This window comes from Ochlerotatus camptorhynchus, unplaced genomic scaffold (assembly GCF_037179485.1).
Source record: "Ochlerotatus camptorhynchus isolate MF236.1 unplaced genomic scaffold, CSIRO-AGI_Acam_v1.1 ptg000070l, whole genome shotgun sequence".
In the NCBI taxonomy this organism is placed as follows: Eukaryota; Metazoa; Arthropoda; class Insecta; order Diptera; family Culicidae; genus Ochlerotatus; species Ochlerotatus camptorhynchus.
The window spans coordinates 8,336,948-8,363,643 of record NW_027040560.1 but is presented as its reverse complement, the minus strand read 5'-3'; the positions used below and the strand labels follow the sequence as shown (position 1 = coordinate 8,363,643).

Sequence of the window (26,696 nt, the reverse complement as noted above, 5' to 3'; positions counted from 1 at the left end):
AGAGATGTTATGCCTCAGAACATCACGGCGGCGCCGACTGGGATTGAACCTATGCTTGCTGGGAAGAGAGGTAATCACGCTTACCACTACACCACTGGCGTCGCTGTGGTGTGAGAAATTAGGATTCCGTCAATCGTTTCCTAACGAAAGATTATTCAAAAATTTACGAAATGTTTCATCCACCTCATCGAAACTGGTTCTGGATATCCGGATGTGACCAGATCCACCTGTTGGTCCATGGCATGATGTTTATTTACTTCTATATGCAAAATCATAAATTGGACGTACCAGTAGATGAGGTTTTGGAAGTATCCTTTCTGGAGCCCTGCTGGAACCAGATTAGGGTAGGCTAGAAGAAGCCAGATCAACCTGTTGGTCCATGGCATAATGTCTATTCACTTCTGGATGAAAATTATAAATTGTGAGCCGTCGGACGGTACCAGTACATGAGGTTTAAAACGTGTTCTTTTTGGGGCCCTACCGAAACCGGTTCCAGATATCCAGATGTGGCCAGATCAACATTTTGGTCCATGGTTTGGGATGAAAATCATAAATTGTGAGCCGTTTGACGTTACCAGTACATGAGGGGTAGAATGTGTCCTATTTGGGGTCATGCCGGAATCGGGTCTGAGTACCAGATGTGGCCAGATCCACCTATTTGTTCGTGGCATGATGTCTATTCACTTCTGGTTGAAAATTCATAAATTTTGAACCATCGGACAAATTTTGAGTCAGTACCAGTACATGAGGTTTTGGAAATGTCCATTTGTGCCCTATCGGAACCGGTGCCAGATATCCTAAATGTTCAAATTGGAAAAAATCCTGAGCAGGGTGCCATTCTAGAAACCTTCGTCGTTCTTTTAAGCTATTGGCTACCCAAGTAGCATTGCAAGTTTTATCGAGGTTTTAAACCATTCTACAAGTCCAAATCATGCTCTACAGAACCATCATAAAACCAACATTACTTGGGTATGGATTTTTGTGAGCGAGTTGCAGTCAGGGCCTTTTTATACCCTAATGCCTAATGTGTCATTTTTTGTAGCGGCACGTCTAGAGGTCGCTGAAAGCTTCTTTAGATAACAGCCATGTCAAAAAGAGGAAGGTTAATATCACATTTCTGAGCAATTCATGCTAGGGTGAAAATTTCAGTCTGAAGACATTCCTAGTTTTTCAATTGTTAAGCATTTTCTTAAACCGGATCAATGCAAATGCTGTATAGGTACAACTCACTACGAATTCGCAAATCGGTTTATTTTTTATTTTTTGATTTGGTTGAAAATTTGCGGAAACGTTCCTTATGACCGAAAATGCCATTTTGCATCTTCATATCGCCCTTTTGAATCCAGCCTTATTTTTGAAAAGGCATATAAAATAAAATCAAACTTATCTTCAAATAATGTTTACTCGAAAACTGTTTGTTAGATCGGTTTGGTGTCTTCGGCAATATTGCAGGTAATAGATGAGACTATTTGAAAAAAAATATGCACTTTAAAAAACTTGACCCAACTTTTTTCTTAATTTCAAATAATGTCTTAAAACATTTTTAATCAAAAAAGGATTTTTTGTGTTTTTTTATTTGTTGATATGTTTTAGGGGACGAAAATGCCATCTATTGCACTATAGGTCAAGATGAAAAAATGATGGACAAAAAAGTTCTAATATAAAAGAACTCAAGTTTTTGGAAAAAAAAATATCCAAAACTTGGTCTTATTACTGTTTCGATTTAAATAATGAAAGTACACCAAATTTACAATCCAAAAGCATCCAGGTAAAATTTTCCGAAAAAAAATTCTGATCTTTCCGAAAAAAATATTGTCGGCCAAACAGTTTTTGAGGAAGAATTTTCTGAAGATTAGCTAAAAATTGTTCGTCTATGTTTTTTCGTCGCGTTTTTTTTCTAGAGAAGAAGAGTGCAGACTTTTATGGCCGAGCTAAGGATAATTCCAGGTCGGTATCATCGATACTGCAGCCGGGGCGGTGTACTTGTACTTTTGAGCGTCTTTTCTATTCTATTCAGTGCAGTGCAGTACAGTGCAGTGCAGTGTTGTAAAATTCGGATTTTTTTTTTCATTTTGGGAGTATTTCCCAAGCAATCAAGAAGTGACCGCAATGGGCCAGCACGTGTCCAGGACGGATTTCGAGTGGTGAACCGCATGCCAGTCGAAGGAAGATTATCCTGCAAAAGTATCCGCAGATCAAGAAGTTTTTCGGTTATGATCCGCGGTTCAAGTTTGTAGCTGGTGCCATGGTGCTAACGCAGTTCATAATGAAGGACCAATCGTGGAAGATGATTTTCCTGGTGGCATTTTTCTTTGGAGGGGTGATTAATCATTCGCTAGAGCTCGCCTGTCACGAGATTGCTCACAATCTGGCTTTTGGACATGCAAGGCCGATGGCAAACCGGTTGTTTGGATTTTTCTGCAACCTCCCGATCGGAGGAGCGGATGCATTCAACGAAACTTTTAAGCGCATTAGAATCATTACCAACATAGGAGAAAATTCGGTAAGATCCTTCCATTGCATTATTTTATGATTCTTCAATATTGTACAAATATTTACACATTACAAACAACCAGTGTTGGAAAAGTTCGCGATATTTCATTTCCAAGAATCATCTTTTGCGGCAAATACAACGCAGTAGGCCTGGCCGTATTGATGTTTATATCATATCTCAGATATGCTGTAAACATCAATTAGACAAGTAAAATGATTAGACCTCATCTAACCTAATCATTTTCCAGGATGCTTTCTCGTACTGGCTGCGCTTGTATTAGATTAGATTAGATTAGATTAGATTAGATTAGATAAGATTAGATTAGATTAGATTAGATTAGATTAGATTAGATTAGATTAGATTAGAAAAAAATTCTGAAGATAAGCTTTATATTTTTCAATATGCAGTGACCAGTTCACGGGTTTTTCCCGGTTTTCCCGGATTAAATCTCAAAATATTCCTGGATTTTAATAATGAGTGCCGTAAAACGGGGTAACTTTAATAGTTTTTTGAAGTATATTCTAAATATTTTTTACAACAATGAATATTTTTCAAATTTTTTAAAGAATTACTGGGGATCCTGGATTTGATCCGTTAGTAATATGTTTACCAGGAATTATTGCATTTGCACTATTTTAATTGTCTTGTGACATTAGTTTTTTGTTTTGGTGTTACTTTGATAATAATCGATGAATGTAGAAACCATACGTGAATCTCAAACAATTTGAATTAAGAAATAAACTTTGAATGAGTTTATAATCAGAAACATTAGTAATAAAAAACAACATTTAATTTGTGATGCCTTTATTGGAAATACATTTAATAAGTGATTGTTTGAGTGCCTTTTCAAATAGACGAAAAACAAGAAGAAAAAATGTTTTGCAGGTATTTGGAAAATATGTACAACATACCACAAAAAACTCTATACTACATCAAAGGTAATATCCTAAGCTACATATCGGAACCACTGTTTCCAATTCTGAAATAGTGCAGCGTAAAAATTTAATCATTATATTCTACTATCAAAGTTACCCCGTTTTACGGTAAAAAACAATTATTGCAATATCGGGGGCGACCCCAGCGTAGTGGTTAGAATCCATACCCTCACGCCAAAGTCACGAGTTCAAATCTCATCCACAGACAAGTCACGAATGACCCAAGAACGTTAAAGTGATAATAATTTAAAAAAAATATTGCATTATCACGTAATTTTCGAGGTGCTAAGAATCAATTTGAAAAACTTTTATTTTAACTCGAGTTCTCTTATGATTGTAAAGCGCCAAAATATTTAAAAAATACCAGATTCATGGAAAAATACAGTCGCTGAAAATTTATGTGGTCTTGGAAAAATGTTCAGGGTTCTAAGATTTTTTTTTTAATAAAATTTTCAAAATTATAAATTCTGAGAAGAACTCGAACCAGAATCCTTAATTAATTCTAGCATTAAGTCCTGACGAACTCTTAGAAGAATTACAAGGGAGCTGTGGGGAAAACTTCAAGGATAATTCTTCGGTGATTCTGAAAAGAATTGTATGCGGATTGTGAGGAGAATAGCAGGTAAATTTTAAGGAAAATAAAAAAAAAAAATATAATCAGAATTTAAAGCATTTTTATATAATAATTTCAACGGAATACTGGAGAAGAATCACAAGAAAACTTTAGGCAAGACCCAAGAAAAATGCCGAAGGAATCGTGTTCTGAGGTAAATAAAGAAAAATGCTGAAAAATTTAAATTAAATTCTTAAGAAAGTTTCACAGGGGGGCCTCATAGCCTAGTCAGTAAAGGCACGGTATTACCAAGCCGGAGACGGCGGGTTCGATTCCCGGTCCGGTCGAGGGAATCTTTCGGGTTGGAAATTTTCTCGACTTCCCTGGACATAGAGTATCATTGTGCTTGCCACACAATATACAAATTCATGCATTGGTATTGGCATCGAAAGCTCTCAATTAATAACTGTGGAAGTGTATTTAGAACACTAAGTTGAGAGCACGCAATAAGCTAATATGCGCTAAGCAATAAGCTTGAAATGCGAATAAGAAGAAGAAGTTAGAAAGTTTCACGAAAATTCAGCGCTGAATTCTACGGTATTCTGAGGATAATTCCAAAGGATTTCTGAGCAGAGCTTTCCAAAACGTCAAATAATTTCAAAGAGCCTTATAAATCAATTTTAAGCTGAAAAAAACATGCTTGATTAAGCTCAAGCTGTTATTCAACATTTAATTTTTGTTATAGTATGTTAGGTTTACTGATTTTTCCAGTTCTTCCGTCGAATTCCCGGCTTTTTCCCGGCTTCTTTTCAAATTCCCGATTATTTCCCGGTTTTCACGGTTTCACGGTTTCCCGTTTCACTGGCCACTCTGTACGCCCTTTTCAAAAATAATGCTAGATTCAAATTGGCGATATGAAGATGCAAAATGGCATAGTCGGTCATAAGGAACGTTTCTGCAAATTTTCAACCAAATCAAAGACTACAAAAATAAACCGATTTGCCAATTCGTAGGGAATTGCTCATAATGAAAAGTGAACATATCTTAAAATTTCGACCTAATTACCCATTCGGCCTAGTGACCTCATCGGCCTAATGTTGTTCGGTTTAGTGGCGTTCGGCCTAATGACCCATCATCGGGTAAATTATAAGACCCCTTCCCAATTTTTTAAACAGTGCAAGGTTTAAAATTCATCCCCCTACCCGAGCAGGAACCGATAGCTAATCGATAACAAATGAATATCTTAATGTGGTAGGATACCAGATTTTGGTATACTTGTGGTATAAAACCTTGTTTTGATATTATTCTGCTATCAGAATATTTTGTAAAATATCAAATGAATACCGAAATAACAAAATGTGATCTTTTAGCTTTTGAACAATAACACCTAAAATAGTAATTGAATTGGTATTAGAAGACCTTCAAAATAACAAACTATGGTATTCTGGCATCTGAAATAGCGTCTGTTATCCGTTTGCTAATGTTATAACTAAACTATTTATTGATTCGTTATTCGTTGAACATTTTTGAGGTATTATTTTTACCTCTTATGTCAGGCTCATCAATACCATATGGAGGTTTACACTATTTTCATACCTGAGTTCAGTATTAATAAGTTATTTTTTCCTGCTCGGATAAAATCCTAATAAGTTTTCATGGTTCAATAGAGCAGTTTCAAGCAAAATGGCAAGAAATGAATTTTTGAATCGAACTTCTCCGATTTGTATAAAATTTCCCCAACAAACAATCGTCCATTGAAGAAATGACTTCTTGACGATTTTATTCAACTGCATGCTTAATAATACTTGTACAATTTTTAATAATAACTTCTGTTCAAGCTTTGTTCACCGGATCTGAAGAATTTATTCAACCACAATATGATATTGGTTAAGGCATGCCGGGAAGCTTTTATTCGACTTCCATTAGTTGTAACAGAGCTTATTCCGATCAAATCTAGATAAAGCTCAATTAGGGCGAAACAGCTTTTGTGAACAATGACTTCTATCGATGATTTCTAGGAATTTAAGGCACGTACACGAAGACCAACCTAACCATCGGATAGGGGAAGTCTTTCGCTACCCGATGAGGATGTTGATTTGCGTGGGCGAGCCTTGAAAATTTCTAGAAATCATCACGAGAAGTCATTATATTTACAAAAGCTGTTAGGTCCTAATTCCAGCTCTATCTAGAAATGTTTTATTATTCAGCGTTCATTGGACATCTTTGTTCCTTAAACAGCGATGCTGTATACGCTTGACTATCATGTAAAGAAACGTTTAAATTAGACACTATTATACATTTATTAAACGATTATTCAACTGCAGGAAAATTAACCCGAAAATAAAGAACGGTAGAGACAGACACAGAGTTGTTGTCTTTTCTTTAGTGATTGTTTTCATTATTTCGGACGAAGCACGCACAACACAGATACTACAAAATTTACTGCATACATATACATGTCCGTTGCATGGGTTTCGAACCATGTACCTTCCGATCACCAGCCGCATGCCTTGCCATCTGAACTATCCTAGAATACATCATATGGGCTACAATATTTAATAAAAGCTTGCTTGAATTGAAACTGAATACTTATCAGCACTCCCGATCGTCCCAAAGTCCAGTGGGAATCATTAATTCATTCATCGTTGTTTAACATGAGACCAATTCTACCTCTTCACCTCTTCAATTTCCAAGGAAAGGATCCTTTGGTTTGTTTTTTCCGTCGATCTTGTTTTCCGTGCTGAGCACCAATGCTGCCGACGTGCCAGGAAGGCAGCTCCCACACCTGGACCCTACCTATCGACCCATCAACTCATGAACCGGGGACCAACGGCTTTACTTCCCATCCGAAGGAAGGCGTGATCAGAGATGTTATGCCTCAGAACATCCCGGCGGCGCCGACTGGGATTGAACCTAGGTCTGCTGGGGTGAGAGGTAATCACGCTTACCACTATACCACCGGCGCCGTTCCCAAGGAAAGTATGCTGGGTTATTTATTAAACAAAATCAATGAATTTGTTGTCGTGAGTGATGTGATCGATATTTACGATTTAGAACACAAATTAAAAAAAGGGTTAGACTTGGGTTTGAACTCGTGACCTTCTACTTGGAAAGCGGAAATGGTAACCACTACCATAAAACATGGGCGCATAGTGGTATAAGAGCTATTTTGCTGACTGCATTCACCTTTATACAGCAATATTGTGAAGCAATACAATGAGCTTTTTTCGGCACATAATTGGACATCCTGTTTTATTCAGCATTGTACACTGTTATACAGCTTTTATTCAATATGTATGCTTATTTGTGACTTTGAATTGTTTGTTGGGTCGCGTAATTTTTTGCTATGGGAAATGATACACATTTTTGCCAAAATTCAGCCATATTTGATATATAAAAATTTTCAAAATGGCGCTCTTAAAATTTTTCAACAAATTCTAGTACGGAAACGGCATTTCCGACAAGTTGTAGAGAAGGGGGCGACCCCGGTATAGTGGTTAGCATCCATACCTCTCACGCCAAAGTCACGAGTTCAAATCTCACCCCCGGACAAGTCACGAATGACCCAAGAGCGTTAGAGTGACTATGATAAAAAAAATTGCAGAGAAAAAAAATGTCTGTTAGTGGAAAATATTTTTTTTTTTTATGTTAAATAAAAACAAAATTAAAACTTAAAACCCAAATAGGGTAGAGCGCTACTTCGAAGTAATTGCCCATTTCCGTTCTATCTATCAGAAAAGATCAATAATATGAATGATTTTACCGTGCACAAATCAATAATAGGTTTGTTCCGATGTGTTAGTTCATTAGCTACAACATAAATCCTATAACAGCGCATTGTATGAATATTTACGCTCATTGTTCTCAATATAAAGGAAGCACTCCTGGCGCATCCCCTTTATCCGTAGGACGAAGAAAATCTAATATCGTTTCAATGCGTTAGGACGGAATTGAAACTCGTGGGACAAATTAAGAATCAAGACGCAGTGTTAGATTTTAAACAATATCTCAAAATCGTCTCGACTTTTTATCAAATCCAACAGTACGTATGGAAAGGTGAATAAATTTAGAAGTCATCTTTGATAGAAATATTCGCTTTTTTGTTTAAACCCGTTCAAAAAGTAGAAGGGTCTGTGCCTAGGGGCACGAACGGAAGCTTGACGTAGGACCGCTAGTGGACGGAATAAATGTGAAGAGCATTAAGTTCTTTTAATTGATCAAATATCTATTATCTCAACTCGTTCCGTTTTTGAATTGTAGGAGTACCAAATTTGTAGTGATCTTTTTCAAAAAAAAAAAGTTGATTACGAGAATCAATCAAAATCACTTGCACCTCTGCTTCCAAGTTTGTGTGGTCGTTGGGGGCTTGCGGTTCTGAATATGGACAAACAAGCACAGATAAATTCTATTCCAACTCTTTACTGATGTAAGCTTAATGGCCATGAAAAGGGCCGTTTTATTGAAGAGGACATCCATTGCCACTTACGCTTGGCGTGTTTAGTGTAAGTGACAGCATCACAGACCTCATTTTCTACGAAAACCTTCAGCACACCTCGTAGATCAGACCGGAGATACGTCAGACACTGCCACGGCGAGCCAGACGACGGATGGTGGTTATCACGAAGAATTTGCGATGACGATTGGCACCTCCTTTGCCACGACCAGTCAAGTGTTGCTTGTTGGTTATAGAAAAGTGGACTAGCCACCTTCCTACTGCTGCTATTGCTGACCACGCCGTCCGAAGCGAAAATGAGCTGATACCAGACAGCAGCGCTGCTTTATATCTTTTTAGGTTAAAGCAGAATGGTATAAAAGCTACAAAGACTCCTCCCATTATGAGTAGTTTGCTATCAAGTAGCGACACTGGCTATTTTCTTTTTGCGTACACGGCGAATGAGAACAACCCAAATTTGAGATTAGTTCACTCATAATCGCCAAAAGTGTAGGAACTCAGCGATGAGTAAATTTGTCTCATGGTTTCCTGTGGAAAACCTAAAAGATCTGCCAGAAAATCAGGAAATTGACGAAAATTTTATTCAGTCTCGGAGTAGTACCAATAGACTGAGTGAAACCAATCTTTACTTTTCTCAAATTCGGGAATTTTTCCCTGGAAAATCCTGGAAAAACCTGGGAAAACATGAGGCAAATTTACTCATCGCTGAGTTCCTGCACTTTATTTCTTATTTCTGAGATAACTAAACTCAAATTTGGGTCGTTCTCATTCGCCGTGATAGATATCAGCGCCGGTGGTTAGCGTGATTACCTTTCACCCCAGCAGGCCTGGGTCCAATCTCAGTCGGCGCCACCGGCATGTTCTAAGGCATAACATCTCTGGGAGCTGCCTCAATAGGTTTCAATAGGTCCTATCTACATTGATCGATTCTCTTCATCGACACTCTCTTTCGTAAATAACTCGGCTTCACAAATCTGGATCAACAATAGAAAAGAGCCCATCAGCATTTGTAAATAAACCGTTCCAAAGCCCTTTACTCACAAAGCGAAGGCCACCCACACAAACCAACACCATCATTGGATAGGGGAAAACTTCTACCTACAAGATGTTGGTGTTGGTTTGTGTGAGCGGCCTTCAATTTGTGAGGCTTTGGAACGGTTTGTTTACAAATGCTGATGGGCCCTATTCTATTGTTGATCCAGACATGTTTCCTGCCGTCTTCGTCGAATTAGATGCTAGATTGTTTCTTCTTCCATCGAAAATATCCGGCCGTGGCGATTCAAAGTTGATCAAGGTTGATCAAAATAATTTGTATCCCTGCTTCCAGTTTGATTACATGAGCATTTTGTGTGGTCGGTGGTTTTGAATATGGACAAACAGGCAGATGAATTCTATTCCTACTCTTTACTGTAAAAAGCTTGGTGGCCCTGAAAAGAGCCGTTTTGTTTCCAATGTTGGTGATGATTTAACCTCCGAAACCAAACAGAGTGCGTCAATGTCACTTCAAAAACGTAGATGACATCCATGGCCGCTTACGCTTGGCGTGTTTAGTGTAGGTGACAGCATCACGGATCTCATTTTTCAGCACACCTCCTAAATCAAACCGGAGATATGTCAGACACCGACACGGCGAGCCAGACGACGGATGGTAGTTATCTCGAAGAATTTGCGTTAGGTTCTGAATATGGCGATGAGTGTGCAAAATATTACGCAATTCCATCCTCCCTATTCGCACGCGCCCGAGGATCGAAGGCGAATGCCAATTCGACTTGTTTCGTCTACTTACTACTCTCTGACGACTGTGCTGGGGAAGCAGCATATGCATGTAGGTAATTGGTGGATTTGTTAGTTAATTCGACGCTTTTGGACAATGCTGGACATTTACCAGTTTTTCAATAGTGTATTGTTGAAAATCAACATTCGGAAGCATTGTTATCAACGCGTAGCTATATTTCTGAACGATTGGTGATAAAATTATTGAAATTGGACCAGGGGCAGCTGAGTTATAAACGTTCAAAATCTTTCTTAATTTGTTACATGTTCCATTTTCGGTTTTCACAAAGTGTACCCCCATATAGAAATCAAAGACGTAGTCCTACGTCAAAAGGCAATACGAAGAACGCGTGATTGCTGAGGCGCAAGAAAGTATGGAACAGAACGATATGCGAAGGTTCTACGCGACTGTGTATTTTTCCAGAACAACATTATTTTTAGCCACAAGCTTTGCCTCAGCCGTCATTTCGTGCCGTTTCGGTGAATAAATTTTTGAGCAAATTTCAAAGAGGCCATTTTTTAAATTTTACACACAAAATGGCGTAAACAATTATCCAAAGTTTCATACAAATTGGAACGGTCTAGTTTTTCCGATTCGTCATTTGGCGAGGAACTTCTCAGAACGATCTAAGCAAGAACCCAAAGTTGTTTGATTTAGCGGCACCGGTGGTGTAGTTGTAAGCGTGATTAGCTCTCACCCCAAAGGGCCTAGGTTCAATGCCAGTCGGTGCCGCCGGGATTTTCTGAGGCATAAATTTCTCTGATCACGCCTGATCCTTCAGAAGGGAAGTAAAGCCGTTGGTCGATGGTCTATGAGTTGATGGGTCGATAGGTAGGGTCCAGGTGTGGGAGATCGAAGGAAAATAAGTCAAGGAAGGAAAAACAAAAAAAATTGTTTGATCCAACTACTGAAAATGAGATATGCTAAAATTTTGATCGGGCAGTTCATTATCTGCTCACATGTACTTCAATGTTATCCTGAAAAGCACTAGACCGTCTAAAACAAGGATTTTTTTATTTAGCTAAAAAATATGCCCGTTTGATTCGATGTTGTCTCTTCTCGACATCGTAAAATTGTCAGGTTAGCCTTGCAATAGATTGAGTAAAATCAACAAACTCTATCAAATTTAGTAAACCCGCTTTAAAGACTCCTTTCTACAACTATCTTAATGTATCCATACCACTTGGCGCTCGAATTTCATCCAGTGCTATCCAATTGTTTTCACTAATAAGCTCACATCCTCCCATGAAAATCCACTCAAAGCCATCACCGTAATACAGAAAGAAGCACTCAGAAAGGATACACGTAGGGTAGATGTACCAGTTATGGCTATCCGTTTCTAAAATAGCGTGTTCCAATTATGGCCTATGGGAAAGCCCAAAACCATACCTATCTTCATTTTAAGCGACACGCCACACTAGACCAAAATAGCACACATATTTCAGTTGGGAAAGCCAAAAAAACACATACGGCAGAAAATAGAAACCGGGAACGAGTTTCGGATGAATGTTGACTATGAGTGTGTTGTGTACAATACATACGTCTATCTAGGTACACTTTCTGTATTATCTTCCCCTCTGACAGACTGTTTCTACCCTAGGGCAACAAAGTCTTAATGTTGTTGCCACAACACCTTGTTGGCGAGGCAACGAACGGGAGAGTGCTTTCACTGGATGCTTGGGGAAGGAGTTGCTCGTTGAAATATTTCAACGCCCTCAGGGCCAATTAAAATCGATAACTGTCGCATGAATAGGCACACTCCAGCACAGAATACTGCTGCCAGTAATGGATTACTGGGGGGGGGGAAGGTTTCCACTCCTGAATCACTGTGTCATGTGAAATTTCTTCACAAATGCCTTTCACATAACCACCGGGTTCGAATATGCAAATGCGGGCCGCCGATGCGACGATCTAAGCTGGAGAAGGAGAAGTGGATTGCTTCCCGAGGAGCGTTCATTCATGGACATAGACCGGGATAGTGTAGTCAGCTGTTGAGGCGAACATACCCCGCATAATGCAGGAGAATATTTTGTTAAAGACAGCCATGAGAGGAGAAAAAAATTCATTTATCAAAAGTTTTATTGTTATCAATGTTTGCCCGTTTTCATTTCCTCCGACCGGTTATTCCGCCTGCTTCATTCGGAGGATTGGCCGATCGTTTTCTTCGCATCATCTAAAAGGAACTACCATTTACTCAAGAAACTCGTCTCAATGCAACAGTGTGCTTTCATTGTAGTTTCCATTTAAAATGGAAAATGGAACGTCTCTTCCCCTTTTCCCTGCAGTTTGAACAGTGTCTGATGAGATTCTTTTCTTCTGGACGGTCTTTATGATGCATGCTGTGAGAAATGAACCAGTGGAGCAGATTCAACAGCTTCATGTATGGAGATTCTACTTCAAATTTTACACGATGGTTTTTGATAGATAGTAGCCTTAAGTTTAGTCAACTTCCCGTGGAAAAAAGATGCAAACCAGTATCAATCTTTCAAGAACCGCAATTTAAAAGCCCAAGGAACAAAACGATTAAATGGTATTTAAGCTTATTCCATCTGCTTCCATCTGTTAAATTTTTCCAAAAATCCACAATTCAATTTCAGTGCGTTATCCATCGTGGTATTACAACAAGAAGCGCTAACAGCAATTACCCATAAAAAAGGAAACATAAGTAATGACTTTAACATCCCTGTTTCCAACTGGTCCGTCAAAGCCTGCGTGTCTGATAAGGAAAATATTTACAGCTATTTTTTCCGGCCGTCTACTCTCCGTCTAAACATACACCCATATAGCAGGACTGCTACACAAGTAGGGGTCGCTCGATTGCTCAGCACAATTCCGGTGAGAAACATGTAAATGGAAATATAATAGCCCTTGTTCTTACTTTTTCAACACATCATGCAAAGAATCCAGTTTTTGTTCGCTTAATTCGACGAAAAAGTAAGAGCAACCACCGTAGAATGAACTATTGGATGGATATCGATTTTGTATCATGAAGAAAATGGGACAGGCTTCTTCGAAGATACGAGGATAGAAACTTACCATTGTGTCATAAAATCTGGATTAATCGAATAGATAGGTGTCGTTCGATTGACGTAATCGGTAGTATTGTAGTCTCCGCTGTCATAGCTGTCAACGTCCATGATGTATACAGTTGAGCGTGCAAACGAGCGATGTATGCGTAAGTGCAGCTACGACTGGTGGAGCTCCTTTGCCAAACGATGATCAGTAAAGTTGAATTTGCCAGTAGGTGGATTCAATGGCAATCGCAGCCATTGAGACCGGTTTTTGCTTTGATGCGGGGATCGCACGCTGCTGTCACCTATTGCAGTTCATGGTTTGTTAGGATTTCGGCTGCTGAAAAACGGGATGTAGTCCACAATCTGTAACCAAAGTAAACAGAGCAATGGATTAGCTAACGCAACGGCAAATTAAGTTGCTACATAATTAAACCAGGATCAACATCACCTCCTCTGTTTTACCATTTAATGACCTGTATAGCGACCAACCACCCCCATCATATCCTCATTAGGTTCAGTAAATGCCACTTGAGTAGCTAATTTTGTTGGGTCTGGGAACCACCGTTGAAAACGACCCACTCGATCGGAGAATATTATTTTGTAATCAGGAAGTTGCTCGATGAAAACTCATTACGATTACGAGAAGGCTTTCTCCGCCCCACCTCCATCAGAAGCGTAACTTTCCCACACGAACAACGGGAAAATAATCACGGCCAGAAGGATAAATCATTTTCACATTTTTGCGCCTAATGACTTTCTTCCTGTGGCCTATGGTGAGTTAGCAAATATGCCTTGCCAATAATGTAGGTACGCATACGAGAGGAACTAGTTTGTCATTTTCTCCGATGCACGGAAATTCCACCGAGCAGCCATCCGTACGAGAAGCATGTAATTATTGTTGAAATGTAAATTGTAATATCCTGAGTAATTGAATTAGAGCTGGTAGATGCGCAACGATACAAACGCCGGTAAACATAAACAATGCATTGCTGGGAGTGAAGGTTGGTATACATATCAAACTGTGTACTCATAGGGTGGTTCACTGATTTAATAGCGAAGGTCGAAAATAACGATTTCGGTTGCCATATCTCATTCAAAATAAATATACAGGTGCATCAGTCATCCCACTGGTTGCCACGTAGAATTTGTGCCGCTTGAAAATACCTGTCAAAAGATGCGTGGCAACGCGGAGAAAATTCATGTAGACGACTAGGTTGCCCTACAGGAGGAAACAATCCAATTAGTTTCACACATATTAAATTAGCTGAAAATTTAACGCATAATGATGTGACGTATGTCCGCTCACGGTGTATAATGAAGAAGCTAAGGAGTGCATGACTCTCGACTTCCCTGCGTTAAGAGTAACTTTGTGCATGCACACAATGTATGGGTGAAAAAATGATATGAACTTAGAATAAAGCTCTCAATTAACAACTCTGGAAGAGCTCAGTTGAGAGCAAGCGTAAGGATCCAGCTAGGATGTAATAACCAAATATGTAAAAGACGAATAATACGTAGTGCATGACCCTCTTTGTGGTAGAATCACATCGTCGGTGTCGTATTTACCAACCGCAAGCGATGCTGAGGATTTGAGTACTGTGAGCCGAGTGTAAGGGGCCTCCCTTAGCTCAGTCGGTAAAGGCGCAGCTACAAAGCATGAGATGGCTGTGTTCAACTCCTGGTCCGGTTTATGGTTTTTTCGGGTTAAAAAATGTCTCGTCTTCCCGTGGCATAGAGTATGCCACACAATTATACTAATACAAAAATGATACAAGAATCGAAAGCTCTCAAATAATAACTGTTGAAGTGCATCTATAATACTTAGTTGAGAGCATGCAATTAGGTAATATGTGATAAGCAATAAGCTTGAAATGCGAAGAAGAAAAGAGGCGAAAGTAGTAGTTTTTGCATTTAAACCACCAAATTACCTAGCAAGTTTGTGGAATACAAGTTTTCTCGACTCCATAAGAACGTCCGTAATTAGTAAAATGCATGTATCTCTAAGCATAACCGTCAAATTCTGGTACGAACACAGAAAGTCCTACTCTGTAAAGACGAAAAGTAAACTGCACTAGAATTAAAAAAAATAGAGTGCCAAACGTTTTAAGCAATGCTTAACCCTATTCCAAGCATGGGGATTTCATGCAATGTATTACCAAGCAATTTCCCAAAAAGTACAGCTGAAAAGAATCACTTGGAGTTCTCCTCAGTATTCACTTTGTATTCTCCTGATATTTCCATGGAATTACTATAGAAATCCTTTTTTAGTTCCGCTCAGAACTACCATTGATTAATTTAAAAGTTCCTCTCAATTTCCTTGGAACTCTATTTTGAATTTTCTGAAAACTATCACCAGAATATCGTTGGAATGCTCCTCAGAATTCCTTTGAAACTTTCCTCAAAATTGTGATGGAACTATCCTCAGAATGCAATTCCTTGGAGCAAGACGACAGGCTACCAGCCCCTGATCTTCAAGAAGTTGAGGAGGAGATCAGTCGGCTGAAGAACAACAAAGCAACTGGTGTAGATCAACTACCAAGTGAGCTATTAAAATACTGTGGTGAAGCACTGGCTAGAGCGCTGCACTGGGTAATTGCCAAGATTTGGGAGGAGGAGATATTACCGGAGGAGTGGATGGGAGGTGTCGTATGCCCAATCTACAAAAAGGGCGACAAGTTGGATTGCTGCAACTACCGCGCGATCACACTGCTGAGCGCCGCCTACAAGGTACTCTCCCATATTCTATGCCGCCGCCTGTCACCATTTGCAAGAGAGTTCGTGGGGCAATACCAGGCGGGATTCATGGGTGCCCGCGCTTCCACGGACCAAATTTTCGCGATTCGGCAGGTTCTCCAGAAATGCCGCGAATACAACGTGTCCACACATCATTTGTTCATCGATTTCAAATCCGCAAACGACACAATCGATCGAGATCAGCTATGGCAGATTATGCACGAGTACGGATTTCCGGATAAACTGACGCGATTGGTCAAGGCGATGATGGATCGAGTGATGTGCGTTGTTCGAGTACCGGGGACACTCTCGAGTCCCTTTGAATCTCGAAGAGGGGTTACGGCAAGGTGATGGACTTTCGTGTCTGCTGTTCAACATCGCGTTAGAAGGTGTGATCAGAAGAGCTGAGATAGACACGAGTGGCACGATATTCAGGAAGTCCATCCAGCTCCTTGGTTTCGCCGATGACATTGACATTATGGCACGGAACTTTGAGATGATGGCGGAAACGTACATCAGACTGAAGGCTGAAGCTAGACGGATTGGACTTGCCATCAACGCATCGAAGACAAAATACATGAAAGCAAGAGGTTCTAGGGAAGACAATGTTAGCCTCCCACCCCGAGTTCAGATTGACGGTGACGAAATCGAGGTGGTCGATGAGTTCGTATATTTGGGCTCACTGGTGACCGCCGAAAATGATACCACCAGAGAAATTCAAAGACGCATTATGGCAGGGAATCGTGCCTACTTTGGTCTTCGGAGGACGGTCCGGTCGAATAAAGGTCCCAATATTTAAATTGAGCAGCTCGACTAGCCTGGTGGCTGCCGCTTTTGCTTACTGAGTAGAAGACCGTGGGGGACTCACATTGTAAAGATTCCCTATTTTCAGCTTTTCTACAGGCTGGAGTTGTTGTTTGAACCATTTAGTTTATCAATTTAATTTATCTGTATAACAATTATTCACAAGCATTCTTCCAGGTTAATTCAAGAATAAATTGATGATGATAAATCTTCCTAATATTCACATTACAGTTATGACCCGATCCTGTCAACCTCTCCGCGCATCAGACTGTTATTTTTCAATAATTCCACGTAATTGTAATTTCATACCTTCCTCCTTCAAGATGAATGTTTAAGGTACACATACTTTGCTAGCTGACAAAATGGGGTCATTGCTGTAATATTATTCTCTTTTTGCAGCCTTCATTCAGACTGGATCTATTGATTTAAATTATTTGAGTTTTCTTCCAGCTCTTTGATGACGGAACTTCATTAGATTTATACTGTAATGATTCACTCTTACAGCTTTCACCCTGGTTTTGTCTGTTGATTTGATTTGTTTGATTTGGTTTTCAGCTCTTTGGTTGGCAGTCGCGGGCGATCAATTTTGCTCATGCTCATGCTCTAAGTTTATTTTCAGCATTTCGATGATGGAACGTCTTCAGATTTATATTATAATGGGGCTTATTAAGGGTGTCACATCACGGTGAAAAGTTGTCACTTGTCGTCACGGTGAAGTGATTCCCATTTGATTTGTACGGTAATCACGGCTCTTATTCTGAGTATCACTTGCTTATCACCGTGTAGTGACACCCGTAATAAGGCCCAATGATACACCATTTTGTTTAGGCTTCAGGCAAATCCAAGTATAATGCATGAAAACACTGATTCATTTAAAACCATGGTCGCATCACTTATCAAGGTGAATCCTGATCCAACGAACCCAACTTACTAACAAAATCTCCTTTCCTGTGTATTTTGTTGGGGTGCAGAGGTAAACACGGCCCACAAACAACAAAGGTCACTCTAATATTCCTTCCCTACTCCCACCTGATTGCAAGGACGTGGCCGGTATTGCCTATTGTATTTACAAACAGGGTTGAAAATTCTCTGGGGAGAATCACCCGGGTGCGAGAGGTATCATTCTCTGCGGTGAATGTCTGCTTATCTCCTCGGAGATTTTTCGTGGCACCACTGGAGAGATTGTTAGACACAGCACGGGAGAGTGAGAGAGCCTAAGTAACATTTCAAGTTTTATAGTGGTTTTAAAGCATGCTACAAGTCTAAATCGTGGTCTACAGAACCCTCATAAACCAAAATTATTACTTGGGAGTTGACAGTTCACTGTTTGTCTGATTATACACTCACTTCCGTGAGAAAGATAGCAGTGCAAATGCGTTATTGTTTCTCCAAAGATTCCGGCACAAAGTGCAAACTGTTCTTCATAAAGAAAAAAGTGCGGTTTGACGACAGTACCGGTGGTTGTGAATTTTGTGCTTTGCAGGGCAAATGGAAAATCATTCAAAGTAGACACGGTATTCAACTTGAAGCGGCATCTCGTCAATATTCATCGGGTGTTCTGGTGTTGCTAGATCGCTGCTCCTCTCTCCTTTGTCGCTGCAGCTGCTGACAGCATGCCAAGTGCCTTCCTTTCGACACATTTCATCGACGACATTCTCCACGTTAAAGACGTCTCCCTTCGCACTGCCTCGAACCTTTGACAGTCGAAGACCACATGCTCCGGCGTTTCATCCACGTTGCCACACTATGAACAGAGGGGTGACGCTGCGTGTCCGAACCGATGCAGGTATTTCCTGAAGCAGCCGTGGCCAGACAGGAACTGCGTTAGGTGAAAGTTGACGTCTCCATGTTTTCTGTTCGCCCAGATCGAAAGAATCTGTATTAGTCTACGTGTTCATCTACCGTTCTCGGCTGTGTTCCACTCCTGTTGCCACTTAGCCAACGACTCCGCTCTCACAGATTTCCGTCCTCTTCCGGTTTCTCTCCATCTGTAGCACTCGCTATTCTCCGCCAGGGTGATGCCGATAGGGATCATACCGGCGATAACGCATACTGCTTCCGACGAGATGATTTTGTACGCACTTACGACTTGCATTACCAAAGTGTATTTACTAGGATATTCGGGAGAATTATCAATTATGTCTCCTTACGTGCAGCCCATTCATCATTTTAGGACCACCGAAATCATCTTAGCAACAAACAGTTCGATTTATTCACTTTAATAATGAGAAAGCGAAATGACGAACGTACACTTTTTACGGGTTTCTCAGCACTGTTACTTAAGACAAACGGCATCTCCATAGAAATTGGGTGACTTAAGTAACATCGAAAACTATTTTGACCGGAAGGTGATTACGTCGAAAAGTAATTTGACTGGTAAATAAATTTAAAAATGGGGTTTGATCCTATATTCGGACAGTATATAGGGGAAATGACGGCTTCGGCATGACAGACTATTTTCGGCAACCCAAATTGAAACACTATTTTCACTGGATTTTCTTACGAAAACACTTCGCTGAATGCATGCAAACTATTCTTTATGCTTTCAGCTTCAATTTGGCTATATTTTTATCACTGAGAAAAAGCAATCTAGCAGGGTTTTCTTGAAATGAAACACACGCACTACAAATTGTAGCTGATTTCGAGTTGCCGATAATAGAACAGCAGATTTACATGCAGTTCAAATGGAACGGTTGCCGAAGAAAAACTGGTTGCCGACAATACTCGCTCTCACTAGAGAAGATTGGAGCTTTGTAAAAGCGTTTCAAAACAGTTTTTGACAATTCTTTCGACTGAAATTGTTAGAGCAGCTGGCAGCAAAAGATTGTAAACAAACCAATACTGCATATGTGTGCGTTCCATAGAGAAAAAGGCTATAGAAAGCAGGTCACTGCTTAGGTTGCCGAGAATACGTAAATTCCCCTAGTGTAATAGCAGGAGAATCGATTGACACTGATAGCTCGACTTTGTTTACCTTTGTTACATTCGACGTAATGAAAATTTGCTCTTGAAATATTTCTGAAGTTATTTGGTTGAGATCTAAGAGAAGAGGTGACAATACGGGGGCGAAAATGGACCACTTTTCTGTCAAACGTGAACCAGCTCCTGATTGGTCGATTTCATGAGCGTAAGATAGGGATAGAGATAGATAAATATAGAGATAGATATAGATATAAAAGAGGAAGAAGCCAATTGTCACCTCTTCCTCTTAGGTTGAGATGTGTGCGAACATTTTGATCTGTTGATCTTTTTAGCGAAGGGGAAGCGATGAGCGTTGTAAAAGTTTTGTGGTAGTGGTACACAGGGCTCACGGGATTGTTTTTTTTTGTCTCGCTCGCACGCGTATTGGAATCGTACATCCTGAACGAAAAAGTAAACTCGCGTTTTTCTGGACGTTTTGCCGGGGCTCTGAGAGAGTTGTGATGTTCCTTTTTATATCAGGGGATGGTCGTGAAATCTGGATTTTGATATTTATTCGTGGCCGTCTTTTCATCGTATCAATGAAAGGTGGAAGTTTTTGCGTGTGAATTTTCGGAAATTTTTTTCAATATACAGATTGCTAAAGTGTGACTGTATCAGTGATTGTTTTCATCGGGAAAATTTTCCGCTATGAAGTTTTTTTTTCCCAACGAAAACATTTTGCGTACATGTATACGTAACGTAGTGTGCGTACGATAAACGTCAGCAATCTCTAGTTTTAAATAGAAATATAGACGCGATAAAGTTGACATGCCATGCCATTTCTCTTTAAGTTGGAGGGGAGGGAGAGACGACTTGAGAAACGATTCTCGAACAGTTCTATTTATCTCTTCATTTCTCTCGTGTCGCTCGCTCTTCTAATTTATCGGGTGGTGGTGGTGGTGAAGGCCTCGCGCGTGGAGGAGAGAGAGTTATTATAGAGAAAGGAGAATTAGGAGATCGGCATTCCATTAAAGTAAATAAGTGTGTAGAGCTTTAACCTTTAAGGTTAAGGTGCTCATACACGGTATGATCCGGCGCAGCGTTTATGGTGGTGCGTCGTTTTTATTAAAATCATTTAATTAACATTAAAAAAATTTAATTACCACTTTTTAGGATGCTAGAAACCTAAAAAGTACCATACTCGAATGATGGACCAACTGATGGATCTATTCCACAGATAATTCCCTGAACACGTATTAGCGCTTTTCGGTTTTGCTTTAAGTTTTATGTTTTACAGGTAATTGAAAACCAGCTATTGATTAGATGAGCAAACAACAGCAGTAATTTTTAAAGCATTCATATTAATTTAGTTTTATTGATGACATTACGCACCATCAACCATCAACCAAATCTTCCGCTTGATCGTATTATCTCACTCACTTTATTCATGTTTCTGCAGTACAGCACCTGTGGATTATGAGATGCTCGATGACCCTGGAGGGATCGATTTTGCTTTCTGAGCAGAAAATCATGGGTTTAATCCCAAGCTCTCCGTCATGACTCTTAAAATTCATGATCACTAAACAAAATGAATATGTTCTTTCGATAGCCGGCTATCGAGAGATTAAATAAACAACAAATAAACAATGCATACTTTTGGTTGCATCGCCAACTTGAGGTGAATCCTAACTGAATACCCTACCCAACCCTCCAACTCCGTAGCACTTATGAGGGTGTCGCTAAGTCGGTGGCCTCTCGTTAAGTAAGTACTACATCAACATTTCCTTCCCTATCCCTAGTTATGGTAAAGATGGGCGTGGCCGGGAATAGCGACAGTCATGCTTCTGTTACCCTTGTTTAGATTGGAATCAATGTTTACTCCCCAGCATTATTCCTGAAAGTAGTCTAACTGAGAATGTCAGAAGAGACGTGAGTGTCGCTAGTATCCAATCTACGAAGTATATCATAACAACGCTAACGCTAACGCACTTACGACTTGCATTACCATGAGCCGGAGCGTACTACTCGGTTTCCTATGGTTCTGCTTCATTTCCAGCGCTGCAACCCAGGCTGGACCTCCATACCTCAGTATCGACGTTAATATAAAAATAAACCTTCAAAAAATCTTTGTATGCAACAAACTAACAACCAAAGTCCCGGGTGATTCTCCCCGGTGAAGCGAACGAGCTCTCTACGGTGCTCCCTAGTGATCACTCATCCGCTCCGGTGTGTTGGACTGTTGGAGGTGCAAACGTCAGAAACTGTATTTGTTTGCAAAGTTTGCGCAGAAAGTGAAAACAAAATAAAAATCTCTCGGGTGAGTTTGCTTTTGGCATAGTGCGAGGTGTCTTTTCATCTCATCACCCTGCTTACACTGGGGTTTATGGCATCCCTGTTTACAAAGAACAGTTTATTTTCTCTATCAATAATTTAGACGGATATGAATATGTAGCAAAGCGTGAAACAATTGCTACAACTTTAAATTAGCTTAAACGACTAATATTTTACGAACTAATTTCCAATAGAGAACATAACAACTCAGCAAGATCACGAACACCCAAGAGGTGCACTTGTGTAGAATGTAGATCCATTCTACCTACCTTTGAACCAGTCAGCTTATTTTATGCGAGCAATTGTTGGATAGCTACAGAATAGATAAAGCACGCATCGGTGTTTAATAAGATAATGTCGTGCATTTTGATAGCTGTTGTGAACTTCCATGCAGCATGCACCATTTGATGGCAGGGATTAAAAGTTGTTGGATTTTTTTTTTATACAAAGCTAAACAACTTGACTAATTGACAATACAGTTAACTGTTCAGTGTTCACATAGCTCTAAGTTGAAGAGCCATCGAACCAAAGAGATAACGAGATGCAGAATTAAATAATCCTACCACTAGGATCCACGTTCGTTGACCAACAATTCAAAAACAGAAACGGCTCTAATTGGCATGCCGATAGACTCGCCTATGTACCTAAATGAATAAAATACTGCTAGCAATTTTCATTTGATCTGTCCTAGCACTCATCGCCGAGAAATATCAGTGCACGAAAGTATCCATACATAACACACAAAAAAACAAAAACACTTTCCTGAATTACACTGCGACTATAAACGAGGGCAGACTGTCAATATATTTGCAGTAAAATTGTATTTCATTCCGAATGGCGGTGGTGAGAAATACACGCTGCTTCGCAGTTTGCATTTCAATAAGTGACGAACGGTGTTGGTGATGGACCTCTGCCTGTGCCATCGGCTGTAAAAACAATCGAACAAAAACAGGGCAATGAATAATTTATGCATCAACACAGGAACGACCGACAACGTTTAGGATGAAGATGGGGTTTTCTTCCGTTGAGCACTTTCTAGGCCATCAGAATGAATATTTACTCAAAGGCTCTTTTTCAGCTTTCGAGGGCGTTTAGCTGGTGGTGTCTTTTGGTGCGATTGAACCCAAGTCAAGGTGTTGGCGATTATTCCACCCCGGGTCATAATTGAATTATGCGCCGCACTAACTTACTTATCGCTTCAGGGAGGCTCATTTTGCACGGTCGAACGCCAAAGGATATCGAATCTCCGATAAAGATGAAACCCCTCGAACGGACGAGCAGCATTTTCACCCGACGACCGACCGTTAAGATAAATAACAAAAGGACCGAAGACAATCGATTCATTCACCCGAACCAGCACCCAATGGGAAAACGTGCCCCAACAGCAATGGTTGTCCTTATCAGAGCACTACGTCCATTTATTTACCTGTAGACATTCCTACCACATTCCACCTTGTATCAGCAACAGGAAGCCAATTGAGGATTTGTCCCTCGTTTTGAGCAGTAGAGCCAGGTTAGAATCCCTTTCATTGAGAAACAAAATAGAACACTAAATCACAGTATCTACCCTATTTACTGGACAATCCTTGTAGGTATATCATTCCCCATATACATAGTTCGTGGGAAAGCAACAGATTCTCCTTTGTCCCCGGATGAAAAATATTTAGCCTTATTTTCTTCTAAATTCAGCTTTACGTGAGCTCGGTTCCTCATTAATTTTGTCACCACACGACACCGTTATTTGGGTAAACCCCCATCGAATACCATTCGTATGTATGCCAACCTGTCAATTAGTGTCTGACGAAAAACAAAACATGTGCCCACAGTTTCTCCCCTTTTATCGCCACACGATCAATACCATCGACTGGATGGCAACGAATCGGTGACCGTCAACTTTGGTTTCGCTTCTATGCTCGGAGGATAACTTATTCATCCATCTGTGAGACTAATTCTTGCGTTTTCAATCAATAATTTCATATTCGATCTTGTGTACTGCCGCTATCCATTTAGATGGGTTCAACATTGTCGAGCGGACAGGTAGTGTCATCTGCAGCTCTGAGGCCGTGGATGATATCGAGCATAAATTAACCTGATTGCAATTCATTTTCCAATCGTGCTAACGAATGTACATATTTATTGCTAATTTTCTGGCTGATTATACCGGGTCACGTTTCAACGCTGACTACTGCACGGCGGATAATCGATCTGTAGAGCTGATTTGTAGTTTGAGGTGAGGTTGCAATGATTTATCGCTGTAAAATCCCAGGTGACTTGTTTCCCAAAAACAATTCACCGATTTGGATGAGATGAATATTTCCAGACGGGTTATTCCATGCGCAAAAGCCATCAAGTTTCTTAAGCAAATCTCAATAGAAATCCAAACATCTTCTTGGACCAAACTTTCGGAAAAATCACAGACAGGATCGAATCCCCACTGATATATTTCTAGAAGATCTAGATTAATAACAATTGTTTGTGGAATTGGATCAACCTAGAAATAAAAAAAAAATGATTTTGATTTGAGGAATTCCACAGATTTTTAGGAGAAGACTGCATATTTTGCTAGGATTAAAAAATGAATTCCTATCCCAGTTTGAGATTTATTTAAGTTAGCTGGCAGGGTATTTCAGAACGTCTAGAAGCTTAATGCACGGTGTTCATTCAAATCATTTTTTTCAGTTCCCGGTTTTCTCACGGTTATTTAAAAAAAAACCCCTAAAATCATCGCTGCCTTAAACTAAAAAGGCGATCAAAAATAACCGTTTATAAATAATCATATATTTTTTCAACAGAATTGCTACAGAATTGCTCTACAATACTATACTATTTTGTATAAAAATGAGATGAGATTTGCATTAACCCGTAAAGTACCAGGACGAACGAATTTTTTGTTTTCAACAAATTCGTTCTCAGCAATGCCTCATCCGATTTTCATAAACTTGGATTTGTATTCAAGGGGAATAGTTGAACTAACTTTTGCCGTAGGCACCACTCCCTTAGAACCCTCTTCGTTCTTGGGAGACGTAAATATGTCTGTGTTTTTTTGTACTTTTTTAACCAGTTTGACCAAATGTTTTAAATCTTCACGCGAATCCGTTGCCCGGTGCAGCAAATGATATCAGATAGATGAAATATGATTAGTAAGACTGAATTTAGATATTTCCATAATGTATGGCTGTGATATTATCGGTTCCGGGAGTCCCGGAAATCGGTTCTATAGGACATTGTAATATCTCAGGCAAAAGTATATTGTGGCATGTCAAATCATGTCAAATAAGTAGAATTAACTATTGTTGTGCCTTCATCAGCTGGATTTTGTGATGAAGGTATGTAATTTCATGGATCCATTGTGGTAAATTCTAAAATTTCAGCAATACGGTGAGCAACAAATTGCTTATATTTTCTATTGCCACTGTTTATCCATGCTAAAACAGTTTGACTGTCTGACCACATCATAATTTTGGAAATGGGCAAACGTAATTCGTTGCGAACAGTGTTTAGTAATTTAGTTCCTAAAATTGCTCCTTGAAGCTTCAAACGTGGAATAGATAATAACTTTAACGGGAGCAAGCTTCGCCTTTGCAGCTACCAGACTAATATTTGCTCCAGTATTTGTAATGCTTCTCAAGTATATTACAGCTGCAAATGCGTCTTCAGAAGTTCTACAAATGTAGACGTGACGTCCAATATGGTAGTACCTTTTCAGAAATCGGAGTATCCCAAACACATGATTCTCTATGTAGTTTTTGCAATATTATTTTGCCATGAAAAGTTAAATGAGATATTAGACCTAGAGGGTCGAGAATACTCATGACGAAAGATAAAATTTCTCTTTTCGTAGGAAGTCGTAATAAATTTAGTACTTCTGGTCTTAATTTATCGTATTTCACTTGATATTGGATAACATCTTTTTTGGTATTCCAATAAATTCCTAATACCTTTTCAGTTATCGAATCTTTATCTTCGAAAATCTTTGAATCAGATAGTTGAAGTCTTTCCTGAGGAATACTGTGCTCTAATTCTGGCTTATAAGAAACGAAATTTCTAATATAAAATCCTCCTTGTTGATGAATCTCAATGACTTGATTTACTATTGTTTTGGCATCATTTATATCTGGAAAACTATCCAAATAATCATCAACATAATGTTGCTTAACAATAGCTTCAGCTGCTTGGGGAAATTTATTTTCAAATGTCTTTGCATTAAATTTTTTGACTGCCTGCGCACATGCAGGAGAGCTAGTCGAACCAAATATCATGGATTCGATGACACAAACATCTGGCACTGCATCAGTGACACATTTACGCCATAGGTAGTGTTGGGCGTGTTGGTCTTCTAATATAATTTTTATTTGTTGGAACATTTCCATTATGTCTCCTGACACAGTTATTCCATACTCTCTGAATGTTATTAAAACCCCGAATATTGCTGTCAAATAATCTGGCCCTGACAGAAGAGTTGAATTAAATGAAACTCCGTGAACAACAGCCGCAGCGTCAAACACTATTCTCGGCTTTGGTGGCATTTTGTTTTTGTTAAAAATAATAAAATGTGGCAAGTAGGAAGTCTTTTGGTTTTCTTCTAATAATTCGTGAGGACTAAGTTTTCTCGCGTAACCTTTTGCGACAAATTCATCAAATTTATTCATGGCCCATTCTTTTAAATCAGGCTTTTTATTAAGTGTTTTTTTCTAACGCTTCTAA

The 26,696-nt window shown here is 39.6% G+C and overlaps 1 protein-coding gene across 1 annotated transcript in view; it reads right to left on the bottom strand.

Annotated features, from left to right (window-relative positions):
• mAChR-B (muscarinic acetylcholine receptor) overlaps window positions 1-13,582 on the bottom strand; it is an 80,819-nt gene extending 67,237 nt beyond the window's left edge. The window contains exon 1 of the mRNA XM_065217083.1: window positions 13,246-13,582. Within this exon, the coding sequence (XP_065073155.1) occupies window positions 13,246-13,346 (101 nt within the window). The 5' untranslated portion in view covers window positions 13,347-13,582. The remainder of the gene's footprint in view (window positions 1-13,245) is intronic.
• Window positions 13,583-26,696: the final 13,114 nt, after the last annotated feature.